General features: G+C 41.6%; 3 protein-coding genes across 4 annotated transcripts in view; 1 reads left to right on the forward strand and 2 right to left on the reverse strand.

The window, feature by feature from the left end:
• Nucleotides 1-8,015, reverse strand: part of idh3a (isocitrate dehydrogenase (NAD(+)) 3 alpha) — a 22,566-nt gene extending 14,551 nt beyond the window's left edge. Inside the window, 3 exon segments of the mRNA NM_204021.1 lie at nucleotides 4,348-4,431; nucleotides 5,535-5,597; nucleotides 7,985-8,015. Coding sequence (NP_989352.1) covers nucleotides 4,348-4,431; nucleotides 5,535-5,597; nucleotides 7,985-8,011 — 174 coding nt within the window. The 5' untranslated portion in view covers nucleotides 8,012-8,015.
• On the reverse strand, nucleotides 1,910-4,129 carry LOC116409757 (lamina-associated polypeptide 2-like). The gene has a single exon (XM_031899118.1). It carries the CDS (start codon nucleotides 3,511-3,513, stop codon nucleotides 2,053-2,055), a length of 1,461 nt encoding a protein of 486 aa, XP_031754978.1. The 5' UTR covers nucleotides 3,514-4,129; the 3' UTR covers nucleotides 1,910-2,052.
• cib2 (calcium and integrin binding family member 2) overlaps nucleotides 8,005-27,035 on the forward strand; it is a 22,028-nt gene continuing 2,997 nt past the window's right edge. Inside the window, exons 1-5 of one of the 2 annotated variants that reach the window (XM_012966762.2) lie at nucleotides 8,005-8,097; nucleotides 17,688-17,722; nucleotides 22,003-22,114; nucleotides 25,354-25,501; nucleotides 25,834-26,029. In XM_012966762.2, the coding sequence (XP_012822216.1) occupies nucleotides 22,046-22,114; nucleotides 25,354-25,501; nucleotides 25,834-26,029 (413 nt within the window). In that variant the 5' untranslated portion in view covers nucleotides 8,005-8,097; nucleotides 17,688-17,722; nucleotides 22,003-22,045. 2 annotated transcript variants of the gene reach the window in all.

Raw genomic sequence — 27,035 nt, forward strand, 5'->3', positions numbered from 1 at the left:
CTGGAGAAAGTCCAGTACTGTCGGAATGTTGCACTCTCGGAAGTTAAGATCGCGCTGGTCACACCAAGCCCAGTAGCAGTCCCATGTTCTATGGTAAATCCTGGAGGTTGAAGGTTTTCGAGCCCTGAGCATCGTCTGAATGACGGTTTCCGAAAGTCCTTTGTCCCTTAGGATAGAGGCCTCAAGAGCCAACCCATTAAGGTGAAGAGTTGTGGGTTGTGGTGCCGGATCGGGCCCTGGCTGAGAAGGTCGTCTCGCGGTGGTAATGGAACTGGAGGTTCCAGGGAGAGCGCTAGCAGATCTGAGTACCAAGATCTCCTGGGCCAGCACGGGGCGACTAGGATGACTGTGGCTGTTTCTCTGCTTATCTTCTTTAGTACCCGTGGGAGCATGGGGAGGGGAGGGAAGATGTAGGCTAGCCGGAAGTGCCACGGAATGGTCATTGCATCTATGCCGGCCGCAAGGGGGTCCTGGTACCTTGCGAGGAAGGTGGGGACCTTTCTGTTGTGCCTTGTGGCCATGAGGTCGATCTGTGGCATGCCCCACTGGTCCACTAGGAGACGGAATACGTCTGGGTGGAGTTCCCACTCCCCGGGGTCTACTCGGTGTCTGCTTAGGAAGTCTGCTTCCAGGTTTGACACTCCTGGGATGTGTATGGCGGACAAGTGAGGTATGTTGTGTTCTGCCCAGGTCAGAATGGGAGTTACTTCCCTGTTGGCCGCTGTGCTTCGCGTGCCCCCCTGCCGATTGATGTAGGCGACGGCGGTGGCGTTGTCCGTCTGGATGCGCACTGGCTTTAGCCTGAGAAGGTCCTGCCACGACTGGAGTGCCAGACGTATGGCCCTGATCTCCAGAAGGTTGATCGGCAGTTGGGATTCCTCCGGGGACCAGAGACCCTGAGCTGATCTCCCCTGAAAGGTCGCTCCCCATCCCTGGAGGCTGGCATCTGTCGTGACTACTTGCCAAGTCGGTTCTGTGAATGTCCGCCCCTGAGATAGCTGGTGGGGGAAGAGCCACCAGGAAAGAGATCTCCTTGTGTTTGGTGGTAAGGAGATCCGTTGGTGAAGGGATAGTCTGTGCCACTTCCTGAGAATTAGTGACTGGAGTGGGCGAAGGTGAAACTGGGCAAATGGGACTGCCTCGATGAGTCCCAGGACTCTCATGCAAGAGTGTACTGTCGGCCTTGTCGTTGCCCTGAGGCGGCGGATAGAAGCTTGAAGCTTGAGCTGTTTCTCCTCTGGTAAGTAGACCCGTTGTTGTAGAGTGTCGAAGTGGAGACCCAGGAAGGTCATCCGTTGGCTGGGTGATAGGGAGGACTTCTGAAAGTTTATGGTCCACCCGAATTCTTGAAGGGTCTGGATGGTGAGCCGAACGTGGTGTTCGGCTAGTTCCTTGGAACGACCCTTGATAAGGAGGTCGTCCAAGTACGGAATGATAGATACACCGCGGACACGGAGGAGAGCCGCTATCACAGACATGACCTTCGTGAAAACCCTCGGGGCCGATGAGAGGCCGAAGGGTAGGGCGACAAACTGGTAGTGTTGGTTCTGGAACGCAAACCTCAGGAACTGGTGGTGGTGAGGATGAATAGGAACATGCAGGTAGGCATCCCTGATGTCCAGGGATGCCAAGAATTCTGCCGGTTCCATGGCGCGAATGACTGAGCGAAGTGATTCCATTTTGAACCTGTGGTATGAAATCCACCTGTTTAGTTTCTTGAGGTCTAAGATTGGCCGGAAGGATCCGTCCTTCTTGGGTACAATAAAGAGGTTCGAATAGAACCCTTGAAAACGCTGTGTAGGAGGCACGGGGACTATCACGCCCGAATCGGCCAGGGAGTGAATGATTGACAGGAAGGCGTCCCTCTTGGGAGGTTGTACGGGGAGCCTTGACATATAGAAGTGTCTTGGGGGAGGACTCTTGAACTCGAGTCGATACCCGGACGCAATGATGTCGAGGATCCAAGGGTCGGTGGAGTGAGCGGCCCAGGTATCCGCGAAAAAACGAAGCCTGCCCCCTAGGTTTACTGACCCCTGTGTAATTGTAACATAGTCAGGAAGAGGCGGCCTTGTCCCCCGTAGGCTTGGCTTGGGGTTTTCGGGGCTGCCAGGTAGATCTGCCCTTGTTGGGAAACCGCTGTTTAAAGGCGGTAGATGAGCGTGATGGGGGACTCCCCTTGTAGTTGCGGGAGCTCTGGGAGCGAAAGGAGTTACCCTTTCGGGGGTTGAAAGCTGACTTGGGTCTGTTTTGTGGGAGAAGCGTGCTCTTACCCCCTGTGGCCTGGGATATGATTTTTTCTAACTCTTCCCCGAAGAGTCTGGATCCCTTAAAGGGAATGGAAATTAAGGACTTTTTGGAGCTGAGGTCGGCTGACCACATCTTTAGCCAGAGGGCTCTGCGAGCCGCGACCGAAAGAGCTGAGGAACGTGCCATGAGTCTGGCCGCGTCCAGTGCCGCTTCGCTGACAAAGGCATTAGCCTCTAAAATGTAGGAAATTAACTGCGAAGCCTGTGGATTGGAGGCGTCTTGTGTACATTCTAGTAGGGAACTAGCCCACGCCTCAATAGCCCGACTAACCCAGGCGGATGCGAGGATAGGCAGAAGGGCTGAGCCTGAGGCTGAAAAGGCGGCCTTCAGGAACCCCTCAAGTTTTTTGTCAGTAGGGTCCTTGAATGCCGAAGCATCAGGGACTGGAAGGGTAGTGGCCTTGGATAGCCTGGACACTGGGGCGTCGACTACGGGTGGTACGCTCCATTTGTCAATGAATTCCTTAGGGAAGGGGTACTGTCTGGTAAAGCGTCTAGTGACCTGAAACCTCTTTTCAGGTGACTGCCACTCCTCCTGAATCAATGCTTGTAGCTGATCATGGGCTGGAAAGAAGGCCGAGGCCTTGTGGTGCTTTTTGAAGAGACTCTTAGTCTTACCTGGGGTAGAGTCTGCGTCTTCAATTTGTAATACTTCCAGAACCGCCCGAATTAGGTGGTCGACATTAGAGGAAGTATCAGGGGTGCTCTCTGCCCCATCGGAGTCAGAGTGTGCTGAAGAGAACACCTCTCCCTCGCTAGCCTCATCCTCAGATAGAGGTGGGCTAGAAGTAAAGACCCTCAGAGTCGGGTCTGGTCTACCAGTATCACGCTTGCGCTTAGCTAAGGGTGCTGGAATGTCGGACAATCTTTCCAACATTTTGTCAATTGTGGAAGCCAATTGAGGTATACACTGTAGACCTGCTAGGGAATTGGATAATGAGACGGCCCATGCTGGCACATCAGAGGAGGCCTGTGCGATTGGGGCCCCTGCAGAGGAAGGGCCTGCTATGGGCTGCTCAATGGGGCCCTGTGAGACACTCTCATGGGAGGCTGAAGCCTGATTGAGGTGCGAGCTGCAGTCAGGGCAAAGTGGGCTAGATTGGCCCTCCTTAAACTTATTAAGGCACTTAGTGCAGGCAAAAAATGACACCATAGGTGAATTTTTCCTGCCTCCCTTAGAAAATAGGTCCCCCCTGCCTTCAGCCATGTGTGTAGGTATATAAGTATACTTGCCACCTGGTATGTTAATGCACACAGTGTAGGAGAGAAGGAGAATCAGCAGTGCTGTATCAGAGCAGAACTCGCCTCTGGTTATGTGGAGCGCGCCAAGGAGAGTGACCGCAACCCCAGTGACGCGCGATAGTAATGGCGCGAAGAGCAGTTACTCCCCCTCCGACGCGAGTGCGCACCGGTTAGGCGCGTGCTCGTGACGTCATCATTATGCACGTGCGCGATACTCGCGTCGCGCGTAGTGGCTGAAGGCAGGGAGCTAGGGAGAAGCCTGTTACCTGGTAGAGGAGAGCTAGGCAAGGCGCTTGTCTCCAGCTGTCCGGGGGGCCCAACTCTGTTCCAGGGAAGCGCCTGAATCAGCGTTCAGTCAAACACTTAGGTTAGTGTTGTGCAGAGTGGGAAGTCCCGCGGGGGGGGCTGACACTTAGAGCGCAGAAGTGTTACTGACTCTGGTCTCACCCCTGTTGTCAGCGCTAATCGCTGACCGATGTTGTCCTTGTGCAGGGCCTGTCTATAGGCCAGTCCTAACCTCCTGTGGCGAGGACACTTGAAAAACTGAGCTCTGTTGGCTAAGCAGGGGGGTAAAAGGAGAGAGGGAGGAGCAACAGTTCTGACATCACTGCAGTGTCCTGCCTCCTTGTAGGAGGGACCCTTTACCCACTGTTCCTGTGTCCCCCTTAGACGTAAGAGAAATAGAATAAGGAGAAGTTGAGCCAGTATATAAAAATAATTTATAAGAAACCTATATAAACTGCACTGGTCATCTATAAGTTTGACAAAAGTGATTGTTTTAAACCTACACAATACTCACTTTGGCAGTCTCAAAAATTTTCATGACAGCTGTTGAAATCTCTGGGCCAATTCCATCCCCTGGTATAAGAGTGACAGTCTGCACCTGTATAGATATATGCCAGCTTTAGTGTTTTTGTTCAAGGTCTTTCTGTTTATAATTATACAACCCACAGATGGAAGAACTTGTGCTACAAATTCTGGAAAACTGCTGGCTGAATATATGAGGACAAGTTAATAAGATCAGGAGACACAATAAGGTTACAAAATACATGAGATACATATGCAATATCAAAAGTGGTGTACTCAAGGTACTAATTTTATATGCCTATGTGCTGTCATAATAGTGATATAGTTGATATGGTCCAAATTAGTTATACACTTAGAAACTTAAAAAGAAAGAAATTTTAATAGAATTTTTTTTTAATTAAAGGAAAAGGACAGGTTAAATCACAGGGGGTGCCAAAAGTTCCCCCCAGTGATTGTAATTGCTTACCTGGCACCCCAGGCCAGTGCTTCTGTTAGCAGAAAACTGCCCTGGCCCAGGGTATTTCTGCAGAAGTTCTTCAGTGCGATCCATCTTCCTCTTGTTTTTGCCAGGGCACAGGTATGCCCATGCACATTAGAGTGAAAAGATCGGCTTTTTGTTTCTATGTTAGTTTTTTACTCTTCTGTGCATGCGTGGACCAAAATGAGAAGGAGACGGAAGAATTCAAAGAAGATGGTGCCAAAATTCTGCAGAAATACCCCGTGCCAGTGCAGATTTTAGTGAGCAGGACCACTGGGTCAGGGTATCAGGTAAGCAATTTTAATATTCCACTACATAACCACAATCTTGGACACTCAGAATTTAAAGCACTGACATTAAGTAACTACAGATTGGCAATTTCCTTCTTTCCATTAAGACATATGAGAGTTATGAAAAGTTTACCATGATAAAATAAAAACCTCAATAGAAAGAAAATAATGGAATGCACTGTGGTTATCATTGATACATTGCAGTGCTGGGGTCCTAGGATCTATAGCAGCCAGGGCACATTTGCAAGGAGTCTGCATATTCTCCCCATGCTTGCAGGGGTTTCCTTTGCATACTGTGATTTTTGCTCACATTCCAAAACCATACAGGCAAGTTAATTGCCTCCTGATAAAACTGACCCTAGTAAATGCGATAGGGCCTTAGATTGTAAAGTATAAAAACCAAATACTTACATGGTTAGAAAGCTGCCTGGCTCCATATTCTGGTGCAGTGAGTGCCCCCGCCACACGAGAGATCTAAAAAAAATATTCTTACATTACTACCAAAGAAATAGAACTTGCATATAAATAGTCACTTTCACTGCTGTTTCTGTTTGCAGGGCAGGAATGGTTTCTGATGGTTATATGGCTGATATCTATGCCATTCCAGCTAAGACAAAGCACTGTGGTACCACCTCTAGTCAGTAACAAAAACTGGCAGCTCAGTTTTTCCCCAGTTACAAACATGTGTCCCTGGTGACACTTGCTCATCAGGCAGATACAAAACATGGTGGTACTTCCGGTCATCAACTCTTGCAAGTACATGGCAGTTTAAACTGACATTACAAATATAAGTGAACTGGCTGTCCTAAAGTATAATATATTTGTATTTAATAGCTATTTATGTATAAACATCAGCAGGACTGCACAGTCTTACTATTGGAGGAAGGGTGATGGGCCCTCCTGTATGACCTTCCCAGTACATACCTGGCAGAAAATCAACTAGGTATCTATCAGAGAAGTTTGAAAATCCTGTTGGGTGGGGACCACATTGGCACTTGATGTGGTGCTCTCTTATTGGGCCAACATAGGTGCCAATTATGATCTGATAGTTGGCCAAGGGCTCAGAATGTAGCCAAATCGGGCAAAGGTTTTCCCCTTTGATGACCTCATTAAAGGGTATTTTAATGTACAAGGTCAGCTTTATAGTCTACTTTATAGTATTCCATAATCTGTTTAACAGACTACTTTCATTGCCTAATCCCACCCTCATATAATATTATATATATATATATATATTCAGCAAGGTTTTTTCCCTGAGGAAGAGCACAGTTAGTGCTCGAAACGTTGGATCTCTTTGCTTAAACTTATTATATTTTTGCCAAGTCCTGGTGAGTGCAGCTCTTTTTTCTTGCTTTATATATATATTCATACATTTCTCTGCCTCAGCTAAGGCTTTTTATCTCTTCTACTCTCAATACAAAAGGTATAATCTCTCAAGTCAAAATGTATGTCCAACATAAGCCCTATTCCTTGAACTCAGCCTGAACAAGGGGGTATGCTGCTTCTTTTAAATCAACCATTGCAGGCTGAGGAGTGTAGTACATAAACATGAGCCATTCAGAGAATGTGCATAGGCACATGGGGAGAATTTGAGAGTTTTGGGGCATGGGCATTTTGTAATGTATTTATAATAAACAAAATTTGCTCTTTCCTAAAAAGTGTCTCAGATTTGTATCTATGCTTGATAAAAATGCAACTAGATTAATAGTGCATGGTCTCACACTAGCTAGATTGTGCTGACCGCACTGTTGGCCAGATATATGAACCTGAAGCAGTTTGCTGGCACCCACTTGCTGGATATTAAAACCCATGGAATTTGGCCAAGTTGACCTTCCCATGATCAGACATAAGAGGAGAGCTTGTTGCTTAAAATGGCCACTAAAACGTCAAAAATTCTAAGATTCAAAGTCACAATCCCAGAAGACTGTATGAGCAACTGTGAACTATAAACAAAAAACAAATGTGTTGCCACTACATTGTTCACAGAACAGACACGTACATACTCTTGGCACCAAACCTAGAATTTCTTTAGGAATACCAAAGCGGAGTGATTCATTTATGACCATGTTTACATAAATGAACAATTAAATATAGTATAATCCATAAAAATGAAATGTAGAAACCCTATATGCCAATTGCAGCCTGCACCTAGAGCTAGGCCACTGTTGCATAGAAAATGTGTGACTGTTACAAGCCTGTGACATTCTAGAAAATAACCTGCATTTCCCAGGATACAAATGTCACACAGTAATTCATGACAGAACACTAAGCTTTATTTATGATATACAGATCATAGTATGTGTACATGCAATCCTACAAAGGACGACTGAACATGTATGGGGGTAACATGGCAAAGCTGGCTGTTCATGCTGTAACTCCCAATAGCCAGTGTGGCTGATGAATGGAATTTTACTAAGGAAGGGACTGGTAAATGTACAGAGGATTATAATGACTTTAATAACTAAGGCTCCATATTACTGTAGAGTAAATGATGGGAAACCCCGGCAGCGTTTTACCTACAGAGACAAGTAAATGACACGTGGGGGCGGGCACAAGAGAAGCCTTTTGGCAGGGGAACTACACGTGAGGGCGGGCAGCCTACATGCCTAAGGGAAAGCAATACATATGCCCCAGTTAGCCTCCCCGGTCTAGCTTGCACCAACAACATAAATACGAAGACGTTGAGAATTATAGTTCTCCAACAACACTACGCCAAAGCTTGCCTATCCCTATACTGAGAATAACAGCTACGCACTATCCATGGCAAAGCCGTATAGGCCATGGCATAATTCAGTAGCAATTGCAGAAACCCACAACTTCCCACCAGTGCCTTGTTTCCCCAGAGTGGTACAGCGTCTCACCAGTGACCTCCAGGCGCTGCCAGCCATGTTCATGAAGAATCTGAAGAGAGGCGGGGAATCTTGTTGACGTATATGCCCCTCCCACCGAACTCCCGGAAGTGCGGTCCTAGCTGGTAAGGGGAGCCTGTAAAGTCACAAAGTATTTAAAGGTTGCAACACCACAAAGTCATTTTTTACATTTAAAGCTTGCAGCTGCCTCATCAGCAACCGCATATAAACTATTTCTTGACAGCAAATAGAAGGGTTTCTTATATTGTGGGAATTCACAAATTCACTCCTGTTTATCTTTCTAGTAAAACCATTGAATTGTGAGCATGCTAGTTATCCGCTATGTAAGGGTGAAGACACATGGGGCTACTTAGCAGCTACTTGTCACAGCTACTATACACCAGAAAATAACCTGCCATAGACAATACTGGGAATTGCTAAAACAGAGACAGGTATCAGTAAATGATCAGCATTGTGTATTGCTGTAGCCATGGCAAGTAGCTGCTACGGTACTAGTAGTCCTATGTGTCTTCACCCTAAAGGTGGGCCCTAAATCCTTAGAGATGCCCCCCCCCCATGGTTACACGTTACCTTTATTATATAAACTATATTAAAGTAATCACACAATAGGGGACATTTGCAACCCCAGGAGAAGTATAAACAAGCTGCCCATTAGTGCTCATTTAGCAGCACTCGTGCCCCCCAGGGTTGTAGTTCTTTGCACGAAGATATATGTCATAGGTGGGCCTGTCAGAGCTGTCAACTGTCCTGAAATTTTCCGGAGTCTCATGAATTTTCAGCCCACCCCCTGGTCTCGGACGCTATTAATAATCCCCCAGTTGCCTCTCTGCGCATGCGCAGTAAACGATAGTGACATAATACAGAACAATTGTGCGCAGGCCTGGGCCTAGGGCGGCAGAAACCTGGGGGTGGCATGCCGCACCAAAATCTAAAAAGTTTTGTACCCATACGGGGACTTCTCCCCACTGCTCCGTATGCAAGTTTGGCCCACCCGCTGTTCGCGCGGAATCCCCTCTCCCCCGGTCGCGGTCTGGGGGGGGGGGGGGCGTGGGACTTGGGGCAGCCAATTTGGAAATCCGGCCCTGATTGTGCGTGCACATGACATCACTTCTGCCGATGCACCCATGTGCAAATGGCACCTCCACTCAACGGTGCAACAGTCCCCGGGAAACAATCTTCTGGGATTGACAGCTCTGGCCTGTTTTTTTAAGGGGAATCAGGCAGCGGAGAAGGAAAGAGGGGGATTTATAGGGTATTCCATATTTACAGGTACATTGCCAGTTAATTTGTAATACTGGTCCCAGTTCTAGCTTGTGTTTCACAGTTAGAGCGTTAAAAAGCAGTTCAGTGTGGAAGGGGAGGACTCCTACATACCTCCCCTCAGCCCTTTTTCAAATTAGAGCAGTCTAATGCAAGATTTTACCAGTCTGCAGATTTCCTACCAGATTGTAGGGTTGCCACCCTACCAGTGTGATGATTCAGTGAGGATCTCATACCACAGGGATGGAGCGACAAAAATGTCTCATGAAGAAATAATAATATTTGGGCTTTTAGTCATACTAATTAGCAGTTAGCCATTTATACATGTATATATTGATGTGTACTCTTTTATTGTACAGCACTTTTGCCACTTTAAAAATACTTAATAATAATGATAATAATACTAATAATGTGCCATGTGCGCATGGGTGCATCAGCAGAGCTGTCAACGTGACAAGTTTGCCACCTGGGGGAAATGCCGCGCAAAAATCTTCCCAGATACCTGGAAGAGACACATTAGCAAAATCGCCACTGAAGCTGAAAAATTCTACCCACGCATGTGCAATTCATCAAATTACGTTGCTGATTGCTTACTGCACATGCGTGCTCGAAATTCACCGCAGGACTTTGTGAGACTTCAGAAAAATTTGGAGAATCCTGCTGGGGGACGGGAGAACAGGGAAGAGCCCTCAAAATGGCCTAACTCCCAAAGAAATAGGGAGTTTGACAGCTCTGATATAACCAGTATGTCACTAGGACATGGGGCTACATAAATTGGGCTTAGCACAGATGTAACTAACACAGGAGGGTCACACATGTTGCTTTTAACCCTATAATAGCTTTGATAATAATATGCATCTTATTGTGCAACTACTGTCACCATTCAAAATGAAGAACAGTTCCCTTATAAAGCATACTGATGCCCACAGCCACTCAGCACTTGGGTTGAATTTTCACAAGTCGCAGAGCCCCTGACCTATTTCAGACAAATTAGCTGTTCTGTGTATCTAGCTTTTACAGTGACACATGCTCTTTAATTGTGTTTACATCTTTTGACCATTCTTTTCAGGAACTTTAACATAAGTGTCTAGGTTTTAAGCGCAGGAAGAAATACATCTGTGGGATCAGATCTGCAATTTCATTAAAGTGTATGAATTATTCAACTGCCCTGTTTCCATCCCCCAGAGTTCAAGTGATATAAGAGATTGTCTCACATATGATATAGTAGAATTGAGTTACAACGTCAGACCTAATGCCACTCTCCTGCTGTAATGGAAGTTCTAAAATTCAAGCACTTTAGAATCTTAGCTTCCCTATCCAAGGCCAGTGGTAATAAGCCAATCTAGTACCCTTTAGTACCATGGATTTTATTTGTCTCCAAAGAGGGGGCAAGAAGGAGTACACCAAATTTTCTTTCTAGTAACATTTTTGTTTTAAGGGAGGTCAATTACTTAATACGCCAACTAGAAGTAGTAGAAAGGAAACGTGAAACCTTATTAAATAAACATTATGTAGTGGTGGGTAGGTGAGTTTCACTCCCATTTATGGTAAACAAAAACGGACACAACCTGTAAATGACTGGTGTATAGGAACAAGGATTAGCTCCTAACTGAATTCCTGGCTTTACATAACCTACTAGACCAGGAGAATGTATGTTGGGGGGCAAAGTTGACATTTAAATCAACATGTCATGTTAGAAAAAAGGGCAATTGCAAATATTTTCCCTTATGAGTATTACACCTATAAATTCAACTGTCTCTACTAATGTAAACATTTACTCTGGCTATTGACAGGACTGTATTAATAAAGTTACTTGAATAGGCTGCAGCCCCTGGTGCCGTAACCATGCCGCTTAACAAGATAACCCCAATGAGGTTCAAGGGGGACCAATTGCTCTCTCTGCAGTATATTTTTCATTAAAAGAGACTGAAATTCAGCTATAAAACCTACCAGGAGTGGCTTTTTGCTGCCCATGGAAAACTGTCACATGTGGCATGGTTTTAAGCTTGCCTCATACAAAAAATGGCACTGGCAGTGTTCTATTAGCACAGCAAGTCAAACAGAATAGATTTTGTGTTTTTAGATTTGTCTTTCAGGTACTGCACCTAATCTGTCATAAAATGCCACATGGGTTGAATCAAATACTTGATTTATTGGATGTAACTTAGGTCATGGTGAATTCTGGTTGCCTGGACACATTAAACCCTTGGGATCTGGTGTGAGTTATTCTACTCCCACTCCATTACATCTGTTATAAGCCTGAAACTGTTCAATAATCAGATACTGTGAAGGTAAAGATGTATAATCCTGTATATCAGACTTATATAACAAGTGTAATAATAATTTACATTCTGCAAATTCTCTAAAATAATAAATAGTAAAGTACTGTGCAAATGTACTGGTGCTACATACTGTAAATAAAGATAACTGTAAATAAAGAATAAATTAAATATATTTTTGTTGTTGAAAGAGATTATAAAAAAAGAGTAAAAGTAAACATTGCTCTATATACCGGCTTGGATAGTGTATTAAATGGTATGTTTTAGCAATAGAATATCCTAATGGTAATGCAACATGGAGCAGTAACCCTTAAGATCACATTCATAGTTTAGGTATGTATGTTTTGCCACAGGCATGAACCTCCTCATTCAATTAATCAATTCCATCACCTGCCCAAATGAGCCTAAAACATAGGTTCTGCTCATTTGCAAATCATTATACTGTAATGCATTGTATGATATAATCAAATCTGTTGACAAGACAAAACATACCAAGATATGAGATGAGGAGCAGCTCATATGAACTGCTTCTCCTACTCTGTGCAGTGGCAGCACTGTGTGGGTCCAATAGCAATGTACATCCTTGACAGCATGTGATTGATGCAGGCCAGGAGAATCACATATTTATGGTGTAGCCTGTAATTTGTTTCCTTTGAGACTTTCTTCATATCTTAATACAATGTGCAAAGATAATTCCAGCAGAACTAAGTTCCTTGTCATTGCATTCATTCCAAAATATATTATACTGATTTTACTTGACAGAAACGCAGGGCATAAAATTATTGTGCTAAATAAATAAAAATACTGTAGGCACCAAATGGTCTACTTCATTAAATAGAAAAATGTATATGCCCTAGAGTAAATGAAATGCTGAATCTGACAGTTGTTAAAGGAAAATGAACATTTCTGGATTCCTTTTTCTGGAGCCTTTTACAGCTATTAGTAGATGTTTTGTTTCTGCTAATAGCTGTACAAGAATTCTATACATTTTCATTTTATTTTAACAGCTGCTAGAATAAATAGTCAGCATCTTTCAGTGGTAGTTGCTTATATGCCATAATTACCACATTTCTACAACCTAAAATATGAGAAATTAGGATGCTGTCACCACATGTTTCATTGCTCTTAATACTGAATACTGAAGTTTTCATTTACATTATCTTAATTTAGAAAATATAGTGAAAATGCTGTAGTCAAGCTGTGAATATCTTCAGTAGCAGTATGTGCTAGCTGTTTGGGCAGGTTATGCAACCATGTTGGCCTGTGCAGCATCTAGTGGCAATGTGTGGAACAGTTGGGATCTGACATTATAGAGGGAGTGTCTTGTCCCTACTGATGCATTGACAGGACAAGTAGAACATGAGCAGACATCCTGGAGACTGCAGGCTGCTCACACTGGAATTTGCATCAGTAAGGATTAGCCGCAGCCTTTACTGCTCCAGGCTGAGATCAGGGACCAGCTGTGGCCTTCTCCCTCGGAGATGCTTCATCATTCCTGACACTACTCTGCACTGCACTGTCCAACCCAGGACTGAATCAGTCAGATCCTAATGCAGCCTGGGTTCCTTCTTGCTTCTGCTGCCTGCGTGTAAATGCCAATGCATAAACTAGAAAGCGCTCCTGCCCCTCCCTGTGTGATGCATTTCAGGAGAACCAGGATCCCTCATCTATCATGGGCAATAAGCAAACAATATTTACTGATGAACAGCTAGATGCATACCAGGTAAGGAAGCCTGCAAATGTGTTCCAGATACATAGCTCTTCTTCCCTGTGGGTTTGGTAGTAAATGTCACTGCATGCCTATGAAAGTGTCTACATAAACAAACGTATATGGGAACAAATAAGTATTTACATAGAGGGGCTTCATGTGGTTGTTTGTGTGTGTCTGTGTGTACATGTAGATAGGGTCATTTAATATGTGTATATGTTATTATGCATGTATAAATATGTGTGTGTTCGTGATACGGTTACTTCTAAAGTGAACTGTTTCAACCTTAGCGTCTTTTAGCTTTATTTTGCATGATACACAAAAACTAGTGTATACTGTACTAATGGATATGGTCTTTGAGGCTGAGCTCAGGGCCTTGTGATTATTAACAAGAAAACAAGGTAGAAAGCGAATTATGCAGCACTAATGGCATTTCTGACAGCCTTGGCACATAACTACCTTTATAACAGAATGTATCTAATACTATAGTACATACCGTCATTCTTGTGCGGTAGTGAAGGACATAATAAGGTATTTGTTACACTGTACTAACAACCAGAACTTGGTTGGGCCTGCGCAGGACTCTCTGAGCCTTGGTACCCCTGGTTGGACCTGAGCAGGACTCTCTGCTCCTATGCCATATGTGCAACCCAAAACATCCCCAGTAATACCCATGCACCTGGCCTCTAATTCTCAAGGCTTGTGTTTAGGCAAAGAATGTTTCTGAGAAGCTGAGAAGGATATAAAAACCTTTATATGTACAAAACTGAAGAAAAAGAGATTTATCTTGTATATTATATACATATATATATATACACACACAAATATATATATATATATATATATATATATACAAGAATGGGACCTGTTTCCTGGATAATGGGTCCTTCTGTAATTTGGTTCACCATACTTTCAGTCAACTAAAAATAATTTAAGTATTACATAAACCCAACAGGATTGTTTTACTTCCAGTAAGGATTAGTTATGTCTTAGTTGGGATAATGTACAAGGTATTATTATAGAGAAAAAATTTGAATAATTTGATTAAAATAGAGTCTATGGGAGATGGACTTCTGGAAAATGAGTTTCTGTATAACTGATCTCATACCTGTATATATTTTTATATATATATATATATATATATATATATATATATATATATATATATATAAATGCAGTCACTGATAGCACTCACGGCATCAAATCTGTATATATCACTAGCCAGTTTATTCAGTACCCATATCAACGCGTTTCAGTCCCCACAGGATCGTCATCAGGATATTTAAATAAATATATACAGAATTGGCAGTTCACAGCATACATTTGTAAATGTGTTTTGCACTCTGGTAACTGCCTAGTAATTTACAAGAGAATTGCATTCTGTTTGGCCACATTGTTTGTTCTGCTTGTTTGACTTAGTGGGCTGAACTGTTAGATCTCAAAGAAAGTATAATGGATCAACTGATGAAATCCCAAATATGACTATTGCAAGCAGTGCATAACTTTCTTTTTTGTATGGACAGGCCAGCTTGAATCCAAATCTATCAAACTGCCTAAAGAATTGACTGACTGTAGGATGATTTCAGTATTATTGCCTGAATTACCACATTACCACATTACCACAGTATGCAGTACTTGTATAAATAATGTAAACATGAAGATAAACATACGCTTATACACATATACACTGTAAATGCTGAACTAGATTAAGTTCATAAATGTGCTAGGATGCACTGATATTGCATTGGCAGGAAATGAGAGCTTGCTGTATTGTGACTCACACTTATACTTGACGACCCATCTTTACTTACTTTCAATGGGAAAACATTTGGAATTCCCTCCCTGATGTCCTCCGGAGAGAATCCTCCCTCAGTCTTTTTAAAATTAAACTTAAAGACTACCTTATGGAGCACTCGCCCAGCACCTGATCTGGAAACTGGCACTTATACTGTAATGTCACACACTGTGACCTATAGCACTTATATTTGCCTATTTGTGTCTGTTAGTTACCCTCCCATATAGATTGTAAGCTCTACGGGGCAGGGACCTCCTTCATCTTGTGTTTCTGACTCTTATTGCAACTGTACCTTGTATTTGTATTTATTGTTGTACTTTGTATTTATCCATTATCTTTAACCCCCCTGTCTGTATTAATGAATTCTACTGTACAGCGCTGCGTACATAAGTAACCCTAAATCTATTTAATTCTGTGCTTATGCATTTAGCATCTAGACAAAGGTGACAAAACAATGAAATATATATATGTAATATATGTAATAGCACAGTGCCCAGGGTTTCCTAAATTTTGGCAGATAATATTTCATCAGCCATTAAATTATATGCATATAAGTTAGAACAGGGTGCTCTCTGAAGGTTGATGCCACTCTCTTGCTCTTCCTGGTTATGCTTTTGTAGTGAATTTATCTCTTATATAAGGACTGTCCAACTGGAGGTCCACACTGAATATCGTACGAAACCTTGTTTCGTACAATAATATCGGTGCATGTATTGGCATTTTTGGAAAGGCACACCCATGCATTATTGGTCTTAAGGTGGTCATACATGGTAAGATCCACTCGTTTGGCAATCTATTGGGCTAATTCACTCATTTAGCCCTGGGGCCAACAAGCCGATGCAGTCCCCGATCCAACAGAAAAATCAAACCTGCCTGAGCGGGATCTGGCCAATTTCAGGCCAGATATTTCAGTCAGCCAGGCCCATCGTTCATGCCCATACACAGGCAGATAAGCTGCCGAATCTGTCTAAAGGACTGATATCAGCACCTAGAATTGGGCCGTGTATGGTCACCTTTAGTGACTATATAGTGGTGACCTCAGAGGGCCTTCTACATACTATGGTCCCCTAGCAGCCCCTGGATCTGTTGCCCTTATTGTTATGCCTCTTTGTCCATCAAACAAAACATAGAGTACTATGTCTATATTTTAAATTGCTGAGGGAAAAATGAAGCACAAAATAATTTGGGACATTATCAGCTGCATGATTCTGATGAAAGTTGAATGCAGAGATTTTACCTCAACCAGTCTTGATTTAGAGAGATAACATTGGTGTATATAGCACCCAGCAAGGCATATTTTAGTCTTCTAGCTGTACCCTTGTGCTCATGTGAATACAGTTTTTACAGTGCCCCAGTCATTAGTGGTATTAAAGATTTACCCTCTTTGTTAGAGCTTGTTGACAGGCTTAACCTTCCTTGCTTGACATGTTTGCCTTTTTCAAACCCTTGAAGCAACATTGCCCTTCTAGGGTCACAGCTGTCTGTCTTTATTAATACTGTTAAATAGTTATAGCCCTCCTCACATAATGCTAGTTGCTTTAAGCTTGGAAACTACTATGTCTGATGAACAAACAGTGCTAGACTATGGGCAGACCTGTATATCAAATTTATAAATATTGGAAGCCCTGAAATGTTTTAAGTGCATACAGTTGCGTTGGGCCAGCTAATGTCAGCAATAGCATTGTGGGGGGTTTCTCTTGGTCAACCCCTAGCAAAGTGAACAAGCGGTGATAAATAAAACTCCTAACCAAAGTTTGCTATAAAGGGACACCATTCAGAGGTAGATCTGCCATCCTTAGCCTTGTGAGTGTCTGCCTCTTTAAATTCCCTGCATCAGGACTAATTCATGTCCCACTGCAATAGCTGGTTGTCTGCAAATACTGGGAATTTAGGCTATATGGGAGCGAGAGGAAGGAAAGATCTACTTAACAAAGAGGGAGGAGCTTTCAAAAAGCTGAGGGTTTGCTGAACTGTTTGCAGACAGCTGTGGTTAAGCAGTTCAGGAATGGGGGAACAAAGATGTGACAGAACTGTTTAAGAAGAAAGGGAGAAGGTTGGTTGTTCCTTCTTCTAGCACTTTTCAAAGAGCAGAGAAAAGCTCCTGCTTGATAACAAATCTCACCCTCAGTTTTCCAGTCTGTAAGCAGCCTATATTGCATTTTTCCTGAATAAATGTTAACCTACAACTACTATTGTCAATCATATCCAAAACCCTGTGTGAATAAATGCTGAGAGTACTAGTAAAACCAAAGCAAAGTAACACATAGATCAGGATGGATATTTGTAGTCACCCAGGGTTCCAGGGTCTTATCTACCATCCTCTGCCGTCCGTATGCCACCGCCATACTGCCTGCTGTCCCGTTACCTGTTTTTTTCTGCCTGCCAACCTGTGCTCTGTGTCTCAACTCCAATCTGTAGATTATGCATGTACCCTAATCATTGGTAAATGCACGATTTCATAAGGCATATTCCGGGATAATCCATTCTCCTTTCTGAAAGACCACATCACATATTTAAAATGCAGAGCTAGCAAAGCCATTCATGAGAGCTATTTCGACCCCCTTGTGAATAATTGCTACATTAAAGAGATTAATTGTTTGGTATTTAATGATCTGTGCTTTCCCATTCAATAAAATTTCTTCTTCTCTTTAGGACTGCACCTTCTTTACACGAAAAGAAATTCTCCGGTGAGTATTTTGTAGTATGCACTACATGGCTAAATAGTCTGTTAAGCAAAAATAATCAGGAGAACACTTTTAGTATATTAACTTTACTAATATCTCCAATTACAGTGTATGTGTGATGAGGCCATTATTTCGAGAATAATAATGACATACACAAAAAAATAGTGTCATAAATATGAATCATCAATGTAATGTTGAAAACATTGTTGTCAGCTCCATATTTATTAATGAGTAAAAAAAATGCCCTGCTATGCTGTGTTAAACTATGTATTTAACTATCTAGTTATTTTATGCAGATGTGAAGCCAAGTTTTACATTCTGGCAAAAGGTGTCAGTTTAAAAAAACAAACCATAAAAGTTACATAACTGGAGTAAAGTGTCATTTTACACAGCATTTTACATCACATATTAGGCATTAGTCTTGTACAGTGGTTATCAAACTTTTGTCAGTTCCAGTCCCACTTAAAAGTCTGACACTTGGCCAGGCTTCCCAGTGAAGTTTCAGCATTTAGTCAGGGACACCTTTATCTTATGAAATGGCTGCAAATGTATAGAAAAATATTGGCAGCACTCTTCAGGAAGACTGCTGACCTGGTGGCCCCAGGGCTAGGGTTGTCACCTGGCTAGTATTTCATTGGTCTAGCCAATAAAACACTAGGCAAGGATAGATATTAAAGTTGTAAATCACTATTATTCTGCACTGGCCACCCCAGCTACACCTCCAGAATTACACCAAACTCCACTCTCAGTTTACCCATAATCTTTTATATCTCAGCCCTACTCGTCCTATCTTTGTCCAATCTGCCTCCTTACGTTATCATCCATACTCTTTGCAGGCCTTTCACTTCTGTCAATACCCCCATTACGTTTTTTTCAGAAGGTGGAAACTAGCCAGAACGACCATAAGAATGTACTTTGAGCATTGCATTACAATAAGACCAAAACAACCTGCCACAGGCCCAGTTAAAAGGGTCTATGGCAGCTTGCTTGTAGCTTCTCTGGCATTTGTTAGAATATCCAGATTGTTAGTTTGGGTCTGCTGATTCATATAATTACCCATATATGCAAGTATAGACATGGATATTTAAAATATTTTTTGCTTTTTGGTCTATATGAATGCAGAACTAACCATTACTTTATTGAACCACCACGATACCAATCAGCGAACCTTACCACCCAACCTAAGGGATTCCCATCCCCTACTGCTTTAGGATCATTAAGCAGATAATTACTGACACAAAAATTTGGACATCATTAATCCATTTAAGAAGGCATTAGGAAGGGGACATTAAACAAATGGCTATAAATTAACTGTGTACCTTTGTAGGAGACAAAAAAAAAATAACAAGCCATGCACACTATAGATTAAAGCTTAACCTTTATGTACCACAGAGTGGGACAAACAAAATAATGTTTGAAGGTAAAGATCTCCCACTCATGAACTTGCTTCCATTTAAGTATGTGTATTGTGATTCTATAATTTTTGCTGACAAGAGTCATATTACCTAAATATGCAGTTAAAACCCCAGTTAAAGGGATACTGTCATGATTTTTATGGTGTACTTTATGTTGTATTTCTACATTACACTGTTTACATTGCAAATAATTCACTATACCATTTAAAATTTTATTCTTGAACCAACAAATGTATTTTTTTAATTGGAATATTGGTGTGTAGGCGCCATCTCAGTGCATTGTGCCTGAGTCTGAGCTTTCAGAAAGAGCCAACACAACACATTAGAACTGATAACCTATTGTTTCCCCTACTCCCATGTAACTGGAGGAGTCCCAAGCCAGACTTGGATTTCTTACTATTGAGTGTTATTCTGATAGTGGGAGCTGCTATCTTGCTACCTTCCCTTTGTTCTGCTGATCGGTTGCTGGGAGCAGTGCAACTTGCAGTGCAGTAGTAAAGTGTGACTGAAGTTTTTCAGAGCACAGGTCACATGGTTGTGGCACCCTGGGAAATAAAGAATATGGCTAGCCCCATGTGAAATTTCAAAATTAAATATTAAAAAATCTGTGTTTTTAAAAAACATATTTCAATGCAGGATTCTGCTAGAGACGCTCTATTAAATTATGCATTTTGAAAAAAACATATTTTCCCATGACAGTATTCCTTTAAAGTATTCAGTCAAAGCCCAGAAGAGTAAATCGCAGGTCACCCATAAACTTTCCCATCACAGGCTCCCTCGCCAGGTTCCCCCTGGCCCCCAAACACATAAATGCAGGTCTCTCCCTTCTATAATTACTCTAATTGTAAAGTCATTTGCTGTAGCCATATTATGCTGTATTTTACTATGATCTGACCAACATAGCATACATAGGATCCCCTTAATATGGACATTTATCAGCTTGGCAAGATAATGTATCACTCCAAAGTCCTATCACTTGCATGTGAAATAACAGATGAAAGCATTAAAAAAGAATAATGATGGCTGCTACAGATGGGGGCTGACTAAGCATTCCCCAGTCATTTTATTGTGCTTGACCGGTCATGTCCAACACTTCTAATTAATAAATGGTTTGTATGGTGTATTTGTAACCACAAATAAATGGCCATACAACAACAAGCCTGTTGCCTCACTATAAACTATAGTTATAAACTATAAAAATGCAGTTTGTTTTACAACACCCTTGTAGCATTTCTATCTATCTGGACAAAATGACCCATGTGTCATTAGCCTTATTATTAACCTATCTCCCATAGATGGCATTTTATGCAAATAATTCAGTTTTTTAAAATGTGTTTGCTTTTTTTTCTAATAATAAAACAGTATCTTGAACTTGATCCCAACTAAGATATTATTAATCCTTATTGGAGGCAAAACAACCTTATTGGGTTTAATCAGTGTTTAAATGATTTTTTAGTAGACATGACGTATGGATATCCAAATTACTGAAAGACCCCTTATCTGGAAAACCCCGAGCATTCTGCATAACAGGTCCCACGCCTGTACTGTTTTTATGTTAGATATAGCTGGGTATCTGGCAAGATTTTGTAGGTTAGAAAGGATTAATTGATATTGCCTTACAGATCCGGAGGGCTCATTAAGAACACAAGTGCAAAATTGCAAGTATTTAAATGCTATTCACAAAGGTACTTGCAACTTACATACTAATTATAATTTGCACCTACATCCAATTTTCTCACGTTTCTTTGATGAGTTGCATCAATGTTTACAGCACAAGGCATACAGACATGGGGAAATTTTCAAAATCTGCTATGAAGCTGGAATTCTGGGGAAAACCCCTGCATTTTGAGTAAAAAAAAAACCATTGCAATTCTCATGCATGTATGACCTTTTGCCTTTGTACTATTTTTGCAAATATAGATGGCATTATGTTTCTTGATTTATTTTAAATCAAAGTCACTATTGTTTTAATAATGCAGATAAAACCAAATGTGTCCTGAAGGCATTCCTTAAATTGAACGATGTTTAACGATTTATAGAATGCCTACAGCAAATTGTGCCCCTGATAATAACCAGCCCCATACCGGAAGTTCAGACCTATTCAATACAATTCCCTGCTAATGTATTTGCCCCATGCACAGTTCTGTCTGGCCCAACAAGACTCAATGAAGTTATTGTGTTGGTATTGTATATATATTTTATTAGTATTGTATGTATAAGGCAATGGTGTGACAATAACTTCATAATTACTGTATATACTCGAGTATAAGCCTAGTTTTTCAGCACCCAAAATGTGCTGAAAAAGTCACCCTCAGCTTATACTCGAGTCGGGTGCCATGGGTCCCTCTAGACTAGCACCCTCTCTCCTTTGTGTGCAAATTAGGCCACCTGCAACCAGACCCTCCAGTGCCCTGGCCTAGGCTCCCACTAGCAATACTTATTTCCCCTTACATCTCCTCCGGGACTGGGTCTGCTGCCAGTTTGCCAATGTGCAATGAGCGTGGGGTAGTACTCATATTGTTTTTGTTGACCCTCTTCTCCACTTACAGAGCTAGTTTACTGTTTTTCTTTGAAATAAATATTGAGAAACATATACCCCACTGATGCCTCAATTAATGTAATTTTATTGGTATTTATTTTGATTATTAAAACTTAGCAGTAGCTGCTGCATTTCCCACCCTAGGCTTATACTCGAGTCAATAAGTTTTTCCAGTTTTCTTAGGTAAAATTAGGTACCTCGGCTTATACTCAAGTATATACGGTAAATAGAAATGTAGAACCATATTAACCATTATATGTAATTTTAACATTCCTATATTTTCATTATAATCTGTTAAAGGTAGTCTTTACTTTTTGTGATATTTGTAGGTTACACGGGAGATTCTATGAGCTGGCACCTAACATTGTGCCAATGGATTATACAGATGACCCAGATGTCAAACTGCCAATGCAGCTAATAATTAACATGCCAGAGCTTGTGGTAAGCACAACATACCTTGGTACTGTAGTTATGCAGACAGGGCCGGATTTCTCTGTGAGGCGCCCCGAGGCCGCCCCTGTGGCTGTCCCCCTCTGCGCATGCACGAACGCGGCCCCCAGTGCGCATGCGCGAATGCCACCCCGTGCACATGCGCGAATGCCACCCCGTGTGCATGCGCAAACGCGCCCGCTCCCCCAGTGCGCATGCGCAAACCCTCCTTTAAACTCCCATACGGAGCAGTGGGGAGAGGTCCCAACTGCTCTGTATGGGAGCCAAATTTAAAAATTTTCTTGCGGCAGAGCGGCATGCCGCCCCTAAACTTCTGCCGCCCTAGGCCCGGGCCTTTGTGGCCTTTCCACAAATCCGGGCCTGTATGCAGACTTTGTAAATGGCAGACTTCCAAAGAACGAGTTACAATAATTCACTTGAAAGAGTGCAAAGGGTAATTCATTAACCTTCTCTGTAGGGTCAGATCATTGGTGTGGGTTTTGATGCCAATAAACTAATTGCACAAATTTGATGGCACAAAAAGGATGTCTTTTTGCTTCTACACTAATATGATTTTTAACATGGATCATGGTGTGACAGATTTAAACTAATATGTTTTAACATGAATCAAGGTGTTATGGATTTATGCTTTTCATTTTTTATATTTATTCGCAATAAAACAGGATTACAAACTAACATAGGTGCGTTAGAGACCTAAGCAAATTTGTTTTTTTAAATTGTCTATGGCTAATGTCACATAGTGGTCAGCAGTGTCACAATCAGTTATAATGGGGCTCATACTACTAAGTTATCAGGGCTCTCCCAAACAAACCGCACTCACAGGACTTGTATGAAACAAAAAAATGGTGTTTAATTCAATGTTTCGGCTTAAACTCAAGCCGTCTTCAGGACATACCTGAAGCCGTCCTGAAGACGGCTTGAGTCTAAGGAGGTGTGTCCTGAAGACGGCTTGAGTCTAAGCCAAAACGCTGAATTAAACACCATTCTTTTGCTTCATACAAGTCCTGTGAGTGCGGTTTGTTTGGGCTTACTAATTATGTTATGTTAACCATGCACCATTCCTGGGCTTTTAATATATATTTCTACTTAGGCCATGATCACATCAACATTTTGGACATATTACTGATTCAAGCTGGCAAACAAAAATGGGGCCCCAGCAGAGGAAAATTTCCATTGTGTGCAAAGTCAAACCCTAATCTACCCTGGCCATACCCAAATGATGACAAAACCCCTGCCACAAATTGTGGCTGCTCTCCATTCATTTCCCTTCTGCCATGGGTCACTTTAAGAAAGTGTTAGCTTCGGTAAAAAAAATTAACAGGAGTATGAAAAGGGGAGTAAACATGTCATAGTATCCTTTTGAGAAAGACTGGACTGTATTAGTTGCAGCTAGTCTAGTACAAGATTGTGAAGAGGAGGGTGGGCACTTATCAAAATTAAGTTACAGATGTTTATTTTCTATTCTTTATAGAATATAAAGTATAGTATTAAAATAAAGAGAGTGTATTTATGGTTTCTTTGTGTGACAATAATGAGCACCCTCCCTGCAGTGCACTGTGAAGGTAAGTAAGATAGCTATTAGCATCTGGTAGAATTAAGTCCAGCTGTTTTAGACTTAATTCTTCCAGATACTATATATCATGACCTGGATGAATGAGAATCTTCATAGACATAGCCAATGGCACTAACTGCAGTCCACTGTTTCCCTAGGGATGACAATTAGCATCGCTATGCAACATTTAGCTTTCTGACAGTTTACGTAATTATGGAGACCAGCTGGAAAATCTGCCTGTTTAATCAAGCGGAAAATTAACACTCAGGAGAGAAAACAAGGTTTCTGTGGATATATGTATTAACTAAGCTGCAGTTTACTTGTTGGCTATGTTTGCTGGTAAAAATGGTAAGAAAGGTGACAGAGATTAATGCCAGGAAAGCTTTTATTTTTCATTAAAAAAGATTGCAGCTCTTTTGTTGACCCAAATAAGAGTCAGGGAGATAATCTGGTTCCAGGCCCAAATTTGTGGGAAGACCACAAAGGCCCAGACCTAGGGTAGCAGGACTTTAGGGACAGAATGCTATCCAGACAAAGCAAAATTTGATCATGAGTGTTGAAGACATGCAAGAGATTTCATAGCTCTTTAAATCTCCCATGCGCCAAATTTCCTGTGCTCCATACCCAATGACTGGAGTGTGTGATTTGATATTCCATTATTTCCATCTAATTTCCTTAAATGCTTACAATTCCAAGAATGGATCATTATTTCCCTAATGCCATTGACTTCTCCAAGGGTTGTATGATGTGCATATAGGGTGCCACCTTTTCTGGAAAAAAAAATACCAGCCTTCCTATATTTTTAGATTTTTTTAACTATTATTAACATTGGCCCTAAATGCATTGTATGGGTCCGTCTGTGGAATAAGGTATGTCTGTGTAAAAACGTCAATTCATCCATCAAAGTGGACTTGTCACCCTACAAAATAATTCAAAATTAGTTTCTATTGTGTTTGTCAAGAAAAATAAACTTAATCTTGTTTCCTTCAGTCTTGGAATTACACAATCACAGCCAGCCGGCAGGTGCCATTTTGTGGGCACTGTTATTAAGGCCCACTATAAGAGGGAGGGGGAAAGAAAGTGCTTAATGGAAAAAGTAACTGTCTGCCCTGCCTGTAAGGCATAGAGGCAGGGAAGGCAATAGATGATTGACATCTGGGATTTTTAAATGCCTTTATAATGGGTATGGATGTATTAATAAAAAAAAAAAGAATATGGGTTTCATTTTAAATTTAAAAACAACTTTTATTATACAGTTTTTATGTCTGGGTGACAGGTTCTCTTTAATTTACGGAAGTTCAGAAAGTGTTTATGCAACTGCAACTTTCTATTGAACTGTATAAGCTCAGGTCAAACTGGGGGGGGGGGATAGTTTTGTGTGGAAGGAAACTTGAGTACATACCTGAAAGAAACTCATCCAGACACAGAGAGAACCTACAGACTTATTACATATGCCCTGGCTGGCATTTTAGGACCCCTAATGCTGCTAGTCAACAATGCTAACCACACTGTCACTGTGTTTGGCTATAATGTCCATAACAATAATCATATATAAGTAGGAAATCTGATTAGCTAGAGCAATAAATTAGAAGGTCTTGTATGAAAGGCCCCATTGGTACTAGAGTAGTAATATTGTTTCAGTGATGCTAAGTTTAAAAAAAACATTCTCTTTTTTCAGGAAAATCCTTTTAAGGAGAGAATTGTGCAGTCTTTCTCTGAAGATGGAGAAGGAAACCTCAGTTTCAATGACTTTGTGGATATGTTCTCTGTGATGAGTGAAATGGCTCCCCGGGAGCTTAAGGCTATCTACGCATTTAAAATTTATGGTAATGACACAGAGCTAAGTAATAATTAGGCACTTATCTGCACAGTCTGAAACATTATGTGCAGGTTTTATGATTGTTACTGATTCTGATATTAAATAACATCAATTAGATGTGCCACTTTTACATGCTTCAATATATATATTAATGTTCTATACTGCTATGTATAGGACACTGTATGCTTGTTCATATTATTATATCAATTTAGCTTTGTTAAGGAATGGCAGCATATTTGTATTCTCAATTTTCTTGTACCTGTATATCAATACATTATAAATGTCAGACAATATGTATAACTATTCAGTGTGGTGTTGTTGTTTTTTTTTTTCCTCCAGATTTCAACACTGACAACTTCATTTGTAAATCAGATCTGGAGAAAACCCTGAACAAACTGACAAGAGAAGAGCTCGAGGAAGAGGAGGTGAATCTGGTCTGTGAGAAGGTTATTGAAGAAGCTGATATGGATGGGGACGGCAAACTGGCATTTGCAGATTTTGAGAACATGATTTCCAAAGCTCCAGATTTTCTCAGGTAAATCCATATTTAAAAAAATGTGCAGACTATCTTTTGGAAAACCAACCCCAAACAAAAGAACAGCAAAAGGTAGCAGAGAAAGTTCTGACTTTTTGTTCCCTATTTGTTGCGTTGCGCTGTGCATATAAACAAGTTATGAAAGCAGTGAATACAAAATTGGGGATACACTGATCATTTTATGCAAATTTAGGGGCGGCATGACCCCCTGTCGCAACAAAATTGCGACATTTCGCTCCCATACAGAGCAATGGGAACTTCTCCCCACTGCTCTGTATGGGAGTTTAAATGCCCGCGCATGCGCGATTGCGTCGGCGCGGCACGGGGGGAGGTGGGTTTGTTTGCATATGCGCGGGGGGCGGGGCACGAATGGGGGGCGGCCTAGGGGCGCCCAAATTTGAAATCCAGCCCTGGTCGCATGCAGTTTGGGCTCAGCCTGCTTCAAGAACTAATGTGCTCCAGTGAATAAATATATATATGATCAAGGAGGCACAAGGCAGGTGCATCAGTGCTTGAAGCAGGCTGTGCCCAAACTCACTTAGGAGGACTGATCCCCTGCATCAGAAAGATCTTATTGGCTTATTGCGGTCCTTGTGAGTTAATTTCTTCTAAACTATTTATTTTTGGTAATGTATATATATTGAAAAAATGCTTGTTTAATGGAGAAAGATTACAGATACAGATTTTATTATGAAGGTTAACTGCTACTTTAAAATAGTTCATGCTTTTTCATCATATACATATATATATAGTTATAATTATACAATAACATAATTACGGTAGCTATGCCGAGTGTTGAATTGGCCCACCAGGATACCAGGGAAAACTCCCGGTGGGCCCAGGTGTCAGTGGGCCCTCCTACTTCTAACCATTTGGCCTATTTCATATTCAGTCTCTGTTTCTGTATGGGAACAAAGAGGCTGAATAGATAGAATAATAATTATATAGTATGTAAAGAAAGGACTAGGAGAATAAAGAGATTGAGTATGGTGAAAAAAGGTTTGGA

Source organism: Xenopus tropicalis, chromosome 3 (assembly GCF_000004195.4).
Source record: "Xenopus tropicalis strain Nigerian chromosome 3, UCB_Xtro_10.0, whole genome shotgun sequence".
Classification (NCBI taxonomy): domain Eukaryota; kingdom Metazoa; phylum Chordata; class Amphibia; order Anura; family Pipidae; genus Xenopus; species Xenopus tropicalis.

Excerpts from the sequence above, each read along its gene's own strand:
- LOC116409757 (XM_031899118.1), bottom strand. The coding sequence starts at position 3,513 with ATGGCTGAAGGCAGGGGGGACCTATTTTCTAAGGGAGGCAGGAAAAAT.